Source organism: Danio rerio, chromosome 16 (genome assembly GCF_049306965.1).
Source record: "Danio rerio strain Tuebingen ecotype United States chromosome 16, GRCz12tu, whole genome shotgun sequence".
Classification (NCBI taxonomy): Eukaryota; Metazoa; Chordata; class Actinopteri; order Cypriniformes; family Danionidae; genus Danio; species Danio rerio.
In genome coordinates this window covers 26206005-26214526 of record NC_133191.1, presented here as the reverse complement: position 1 = coordinate 26214526, position 8522 = coordinate 26206005, and the positions used below count along the sequence as shown (strand labels likewise).

At 33.1% G+C, this 8522-nt stretch overlaps 1 protein-coding gene across 3 annotated transcripts in view; it reads right to left on the bottom strand.

The window, feature by feature from the left end:
• Positions 1-292: 292 nt before the first annotated feature.
• Positions 293-8522, bottom strand: part of spaca6 (sperm acrosome associated 6) — a 76988-nt gene continuing 68758 nt past the window's right edge. For 2 of the 3 annotated variants that reach the window (XM_073924516.1, XM_073924515.1), the window contains exons 6-10: positions 7545-7622; positions 6890-6990; positions 3854-4010; positions 3601-3766; positions 472-1539 (exon numbers count right to left, since the gene is read on the bottom strand). In XM_073924516.1, the coding sequence (XP_073780617.1) occupies positions 1485-1539; positions 3601-3766; positions 3854-4010; positions 6890-6990; positions 7545-7622 (557 nt within the window). In that variant the 3' untranslated portion in view covers positions 472-1484. Of the gene's footprint in view, positions 1540-3600; positions 3767-3853; positions 4011-6889; positions 6991-7544; positions 7623-8522 lie in introns of all 3 variants that reach the window. The other variant, NM_001397778.1, reaches the window with a different exon arrangement.

The window sequence follows — 8522 nt, the reverse complement described above, 5'->3', positions numbered from 1 at the left end:
TCCCTACAGTATAAGCAAATATACAGTTTAATAATATAGTTCAGAATGTTCTAAAAAACATTTAAATTAAATATTTACCTTAGAATATAAAAAAAAACTATCAAAAAAGTTTTGTTGGGTTTCCATATTTATATTATCATGTTACTATGCTAATAGTCTTTTCTGATCAATATGAATTTGATATTTCTGACTACAACTGACAGATAATTAGTTTTTTTTCATTGACATCCAATTACAGACACGTTCTGCGGGACTCCAGCTGTGTTTCTTTTTTTTTCTTTCTTTTTTTTTCTTTTTTTTATTAAATTCTGTACCCACAGTAATTTCATGTCGACTGACATTAAACATTTTAACAGCTCTTTTTATTAAAACTCTGAACAGAAAAGTTCTCCTTAACATCTTTGAAGACAAAGTTTCTATGACACATCTAATAGTTAGATAATTCTCTAATGAAACCATTGAAACAAAATGATCAGACATGGCTATTTATTTTACACTTTCACAACATTGTAATTGTTCGATCAAGGCAAGAAAAAAGAATAGAAGTTTCATAAAACAATATTTGCACCTACATTTTTGTCTCTGTCTAAATCTTTTTGTTGCATCACACATGTACCAATAATTTTACAGTTGCAACTGAGACTTTGGGTGATGGTTGTTGGTTTTGTAGTTTGATACTCATTCTAACAGCCATCGAATAAAGACGCAAAAAAAATAAATAAATAAATAAATAAATCACCCGACAAGAAATCCAAAAAAAAGGGCAGAGGTTGTCTTTGAATTAAAATATCTTACTTTCCTCTTTACTTTGACACCAAGCCGTCTTCTATTTTGGGTGTTTTCTCTTAACAGCCATGACCTCAGCATTGAATTGGCGGACATCATCTTATCTTACTGCAGATAAATAGGGGTAAGAGGTGCCAAAGGAGACGAAAAACAGAAATCTGACTGTTGGAAATGATGATAATCATCAACGGTCATCACTTAAATCCCGCATGTTTAGATTTCTGAATTTTTGAAAAGGCCATTAAATCTTAAGCACTGTGATAAAATCCAGACATTGTAATAAAGTTTGTAGCTCTAAAATACACATTGTCCTAACAAACATTATGGAAAATTGCAGTTCTGTACAATAAAGCATTTTCCTCGCCCAGATTTGACTTAATGGGTTGTTGGGACAACAGCATCAAAACACTGAGTAAAAACTGTAAAAGGAGTTACGCCCTGAGTCATGTCTGGCTATATTTAGTAGCATAAAGAAGCCTTTATAACTGAACGTAGTGGTGAAGTCGCATTCATGCGCTCAGATTCACTGCCTCTTACATTTTCTCCCAGAAGTCTTCAAAAGCTCATTTCTGTTTAATAGTATTTGAAGAGATTAATTCTGAATAGTCCATTCAGTTTTAATTAGAAATGCATTTATTGTTGAAACACTGTGTTTAGCAGTGAATCAAGTATTTCTTCTTTTCTGTCAATATTGTTTCTTAGGCTGGATTAGAAACGTTGGTCCTAATCTGATACCATAACCGACACATCGCTCTATGGACAAAGAGAGACAAATTGAAACAGTAAGCAACATTTTTGGGAAAAACAAAACAAAACAAAACATAACAAAAAAATAAACAAAAATAAAACATCAACCCCTCAAAAATGAATTCATAATTTTGTGCACAAAGGATTTTTGTCTATTATTAAGCCTGTTTAAAATGTTTTTTTTTTTTTTTTTTTACATTGTGACATTAATTTCGTAACTATTTTCTAATTACATTCTTAACAGAGTTAAAGAAAATAAATAATGGATGAAATCATACTGAAACAATAATGCATTCCCTGTATGTAAATGGTACAATTTATCATTGTTTTATTAAATTGTTGTGCCATATTTTTATTTGCCAAATTTGTCTCTGATCAGAACATTTTCCTTAATAATGAATTTTCTGTTTGGTACTTAAGATTGTAGGGTGTTGTTTCCTTTACAAACTGTTCCATTATTTGTAAACTGTCATTTGTAAACTGTCTCCTTTACTTTTTACTGCCATTGGTGGTGCTTTCATGAATTTGACCATATCTAATGAGGAGCTGTGTGTTTTTATATTTTTGCCATGACTCGATTTAACTTCATTTCATCTTCACTTTATTCTGTTGAACACAAAGGAAGATTAAGAAGAGTTGAAGAATGTTGGAAACCTTTAACCATTGACTTATATAGTATTAGTTTTTTCTACTGTGAATGTCAACGATTACCGTTTTCCAAGATTCTTCAGAATATCATCTTTTGTATTCAACAGAAAAAAGAAACTAATAAAGTTTGGAACAAGTCAAGAGTGAGTAAATGATGAAAGAATTTTCAATTTGGGTGAACTATCCCTAATATGCTATACTAATTCTTCAATCCTGCCATCTAGTGGTCTGTTATAGCATTGCAAAATGACTGGTACAACAACTGATAAGTGAGAAGTGAGTACTGTGTCAATTTCAGTATCTATAACACATGTCAAAATAAAGTTTTATTCACATATATGTCAAATGGTTATATCTATCTACTGTTATAGAAAAAAAATAAATGTGTGTATTCTGATGGTTTTACACACTTGCAAAGTTTAATTCTCGAACTAAAGTGATCTCTTTAGGGTCAAACAGAACTTACAATAACATAAAGTGGATTAAAGATTATATTACAAACTCAGGGGGACTACAATTAAATATTCAAAGGTCTTTGAAAATTTGGTAATGCATCATCAGAAAGATTCTGCTGAGTGTAGTAATTTTCTACTACAAGTTAATTAGCAGTCATTAATTTATTGGTGGACTGTCTGCTTAATGATCTGCAAACAATTTATTTTGATGCTCCTGCAACAGACATTCTGCTGATTATAAGTACATTTTTCCTACTAACCCCGACCAGATTCATAATCAGCACAGTAGCATAGTTGAAGGGTGCCTTGATTATTAAACGTCAAAGTGTAATAAAATGAGAACTAAATGAAATGTAACTATTTATTATGATGGTGGCTACAGAAATTCAGTTGCTAACAAAAAATTATGATCGACAAGTCATGAAAATATTTTCAACCTTAAATATTTAAACTTATCACTCTAAATTTTAAGTCTACTTATCAAGTCATACAAGCCGATTTAAGTTCAAATGACTTTTAACGTGAACTCTCAGTGCAAAAATGTAAGTCAATTACTTATTATTTACAGTACATAAGCAACTTATCCATGGGTAGCATGGTGGCACAATGGGTAGCCCTGTCGCCTCACAGCAAAAAGGTTACTGGTTTGAGCCGCAGCTGGGTCAGTTGGCATTTTTGTTTGGAGTTTGCATGTTCTCCCCGTGTTCATGTGGGTTTCCTCTGGGTGCTGCGGTTTAGCATTGAGCTAAAGACTCACCTCGTAAAAATTAGATGTTACGAAACACCAACATGGTGCGGCTAAATATCTTTCAATCTTTCAACTTCAATATAAACGACCCTGACAGTAAGTAAGCAAGCATCTTATTCAACTAACCTTAATTTAACAGGGTTGACAAGTATTTTCTGGTAAACAGTAAAGAGTGTTGAAACTGAAAAATTACAGCGAAGAAAGGAAGACATTTACCCCAGACTGAGGAAAATCAGCAGCATGGTTGCGGTCAGGCAGGTGATGAGGAGGGCAGGCCTGGGCAACCAGAAGCTGAACGAAGGAGGAAACTGGGGTTCTGGACGAAGAGCCTGAGCACAGAGATCCTGCAGGTGGACATGATAAGTCTGTGCCACAGGAACCACTGAGGGAGAAAAGCACAGACATTATTGCGCAGCGGTCAGAGATGTGACTGCTTGTGATTTGTGTGTGTGTATGTGTGCGTGTTCACCTGTGAGGTAGAAGTAAAGCCGGACGAGTGATTGCTCCTGAGAAAGCACTTCACACTGGTAGGTTCCAGATTGCTCAGGACGGGCAGAGGGAATGGAGTATAAAGGATCTACTCCAACTGTCACATCATCAAAACGCTCCCTCAGCATCGTTCTGTCCTGTTCATCAAATTCAGAGGTTGAGAGTACAGAAGGAGTTGGAAAGAAAGACTCAGGGATTTGGTTCTTTAAAGTACTAGCACAATCTTGCTAACTTTAAGTTCAAGTACTGTCTTCCACATCACATATTCATTAGATTATAGAATATGTACGTTGAATGCACTACTTTGCTAACAAAACAAATTTAACAACAAACAAACTAAACAATTTTTCTGACCCCCTGGCAAATTCTGACTTAAAGTTACTTTAATGCAATGAGCAACTTTATTGCTCACACAGGCGTCTCCCTAAAGATTATAAGACTATGTACAAATAATTCATTGTAAAAAAAAATCTTTAAGCAACATTAAATTAAAATTTGCCAGCGGTATTACTAATTTCAGGTTTGACAGTACGGCTGCATGATATTGGAAAAAACTGACATTGCAATATTTTAATTCACTGCGATTTATATATAAAGGCAATTTCACCAGATGACTTGAAAAGCTTTTAAAGATTGGGTTGATTGTGTAGTGGAACATATCTGTATAAAATTAGGCATGAGATAATAACCGTTTTTAAGGTATAGCGTGGTTTGGAAAAGTCAGGGTTTTAAAACCGCCAAAGTTATCTGATCTACTGGTACTAAGGTAAATGTAAGTTTTTTTTTTACCTTTTTTTTTTTTTTTTTGCATTTTTTAAGGACAACAGTAGCTCCAGCAGAAAGATATCCAAAGACGTCGTTTTAAATTGTAAAGAAATCTTTGTTTTTGAAACAAATGAAGACCAGAAATCAATGATTCATTAGAATTATTTAGCCTGACATGGTTACTGCTCTGAAACATAATCAATGTTTCTAAAAATTAGTTTTTAGTCTTTAAAAGGAAAAATGCATTAAAAATAACATATTTTATATCGTGAAACTGATATTTTTATCCAAGGTTATCATACTGTCACAATCTAATACTGACCCATGCCTACCTAAAATTTTAAAAATGACAAGCATTAAATACAACAGACAAATAATGCAAATAAACAATGTTTTATGATTGTTTGGGGATTTAAGGGCTATTCAAAAGCAGAAATCAATTAATCACTGTATAATAATAATACTAATAATAATAATAACACTATATCATTGTAATTATGTACAAATAACCTTTAAGCTACAAATGTTACATTTTTTGTAGCAAAATCAAAACTCTTACAGTCAGGCCTTAAAAACACTTGCAAATAACAAACTTTCGCTAGAAGGTTAAAATTTGAAATTACTCCACCATGTTGTTAACTGTAATGTCTGATCAACTTTAATTCTGACTACACTGCAGATCCCTGCGATGTGACTATGAAACCATATATTGTGCAGCCCTACTTGACTGTATTTATTGAAGTAGAATATATACAGCTGAAGTCAGAATTATTAGCCCCTTTGATTTTTTTTCTTGTTTTAAATATTTCCCAAATGATGTTTAACAGAACAAGGAATTTTTACAGTATGTCTGATAATAATTTTTCTTCTGGAGAAAGTCTTATTTGTTTTATTTTGACTAGAATAAAAGCAGTAAAAAAATAATAACATTTTTGGAACAAAATTATTAGCCCCTTTGAGCTAATTTTTTTTTTTTTTTTGGTAGTCTCCAGAACAAACTATCGTTATACAATGACTTGCCTGTATAGAATAGAAGAATATATATATATTTAAGAATATATATATATATATATATAWTTTTTTTTTAAATGAATGACTTCTGTTTGAAGCTAAATGGATGGATGGATGGATGGATGATGAATTAAAAGTACAAGTATTTGAAGCATACAAATCCTTTATTTTTTTTAAATTAAAGTAAGTTAAGTGATTTGGTTAAATTTAAAACAGCACAATTTATGTTTAAAGCTGGGAATAAATTACTTCCGAAATGCATACCAAATTTTTTTTTAAGAAAGACAAGGGAGATATAATCTGAGAGAACACTGTAAAAAATGCAGGGTTCCACACAATTTACTCATGTTGTCCCAAAACAAATCGATTAAGTTAAATTAACACTTATGTGGACTGAACATACAAAATGAGGTTGTCCCAATGAAGTCTCAAGAATTGTGTTGCTTTAGCTCATTTTAAATAAGTGGTTTAAACGAGCAAAAAATATATTTTTTGAGTGAAGAACCAAATTTTAAGAGGGTTGAAAACAAGAACAACTTTAGAAAATTGTGTAAGTCTGTAGGTGGTGTGAAATTATGGAACAGTCTAGAACAGATTCTCAAACAATGTCAGGATATGAATCAGTTTAAAAAGTTGTATAAATATATATTATTAAAGAAATATAATGATGGATAAAATGAGAAAATGAGAAAGGTTTGATGAAATTTCAGTTAATGGATGTTTGCAGTACTACGCAGTTTTGGGTCTATGTTATAAAATGTAAAAGTACAAATGGATTCAAACATATAATATGTCAAAGATGCCTCATGTTTGTCTCATGTAAAGCTCATATGTCTCATGTAAAAAGAAGAGATAAGTAAAAGAAGAAATAAGTTGAAGTAACAGACGAATTATGTGTGTGGTAATGGGGTGGGGAAAATAATAAGCTTGTGCTTCATCCCGCTCCATTTTGACTATGTTGAAATGTATTTTTGTTTAAAGAATTGTTTTATGAATGATTTTTCTGTTAGAAATAAATAAAATCAAATCCAACAATAAATTGCAGAAAGAATGGTATATAACTGAAATACATTTATAATTGTGTCTGAATAAAATTAATACAAGAAACAAACAAACAACTTCTACTGACATTAATGAGCACAATGTGCAGAATACAAAGGACTGCCTAATTATAAACATATTATTAGTTTTACACATTAGCCATTTCAAACCTTGCCAGCTACTATGGTATTCTGTTCACCTGTGCGTATCTCCAGACTATCTCTACATCTGCAGGCAGCAGGAAAGGGACGCTACACCACATCTGAGTCCTGTTGTTCTCTTGTACAGTGATTTCCTTCCCTGCCAAAGTACACGCACACACACACAGCAGTACATCAGACTCAACTCTATAACACTTCACCTTGCAATTGAATGCCTTTTGTCAACAGAAGAACAGAAGCAGCCCAGTCTGCCCACCTTTTACCTAATTATAATATTTAAAGCGAGCCTCTAGTGCGAGCAGCCGAAGAACTGATCCGCCGAGCAGTAATTGTAGCTGTGCAGAGTGGAAATGAATACGGTGGTGTGTGGGAGACGGCCTGCCATCTTAGCTGACCCACAGGGCTATCTGTGCGCAATGATATTATGTGTGAAAGTGTGTCAAGACCCAGGGTTTCGTTTAACAACTTCGCCGTGCTCTTAAGTAGAGTTAAAAGCTGGAGATGTTTGCGCTGCGTAAATGCCGTTACGTAATTACAGAGGTGGTTCTGTCAGGTTGAGTTATAACATATCCATCATGGCAAGTGTGGAGAGAGCGGTGGGTGAGGGGCTGCGCTGAAATACATATCATAGAAGATTGAACAGAAATGTGGAGACGTGTGGGCTCTTCAAATGTGGAGAGTTTGTGGACTCACCGGGACAGTCCAGCGGGAACTCACAGGAGTCATACTGACAGGTCACGCAGTTATAAACAGCACCCTGCACCTGGAAACCTAAACAGTAAAGATGAATCCTTATTTATTGTAATAACAACACATTTTTACTTTGAAATAATGCAACTTTATTTGAAGACCAAAAAGCATGTAACCTGACTTAAGTGAAGAGAAGATCTTGAATGTTGTTTTATCTACACTTAAAAATAAAAAAAAAACTCCTGATATTTGTTACTGTGGACCCCCAAATATAATGATCTTATTGCTGCAAAACATCCTCTTTCTAAAAAAATAAAGGCAGCTGAATATTACTTTAACCTCCTAGGGCTTAGTGGCCACATACTGTTGTAGTCAGAATAATTAGCCCCCTGAATTATTACACCCCCTGCTTATTTTTTCCCCTAATTTTCTTTTAACGAAAAGCAGATTTTTTCAACACATTTTTAAACACAATAGTTTTAATAACTCATCTCTAATACAGTAACTGATTTATTTTATCTTTGCCATGATGACAGTAAAAAATATTTGACTAGATATTTTTCAAGACACTTCTATACAGCTTAAAGTGACATTTAGAGGCTTAGCTCGGTTCATTAGTTTAACTAGGCAGGTTAGGGGAATTAGGTAAGTTATTGTATATTGATGGTTTGTTTTGTAGACAGTCGAAAAAAAATTTGCAGAAAGAGGCTAATAATTATGTCTCTAAAATTGTTCATAAATTTAAAAACTGCTTTTATTCTAGTCGGAATAAAACAAATACAACTTTCTCTAAAAGAAAAAATATTATCAGACATACTGTGAAAATGTCCTTATATTAAAAAAGAAAAAAAAATTCAAAGGGGGGCTAATAATTCTGACTTCAACTTACCTGGACAACGCATTTTAGCTCTTTATGCCTTATGTTTTATTTTTTGAAAGTGTCCCAAACACTTACAACTGGTTCAATTGGGCAAAATGGGT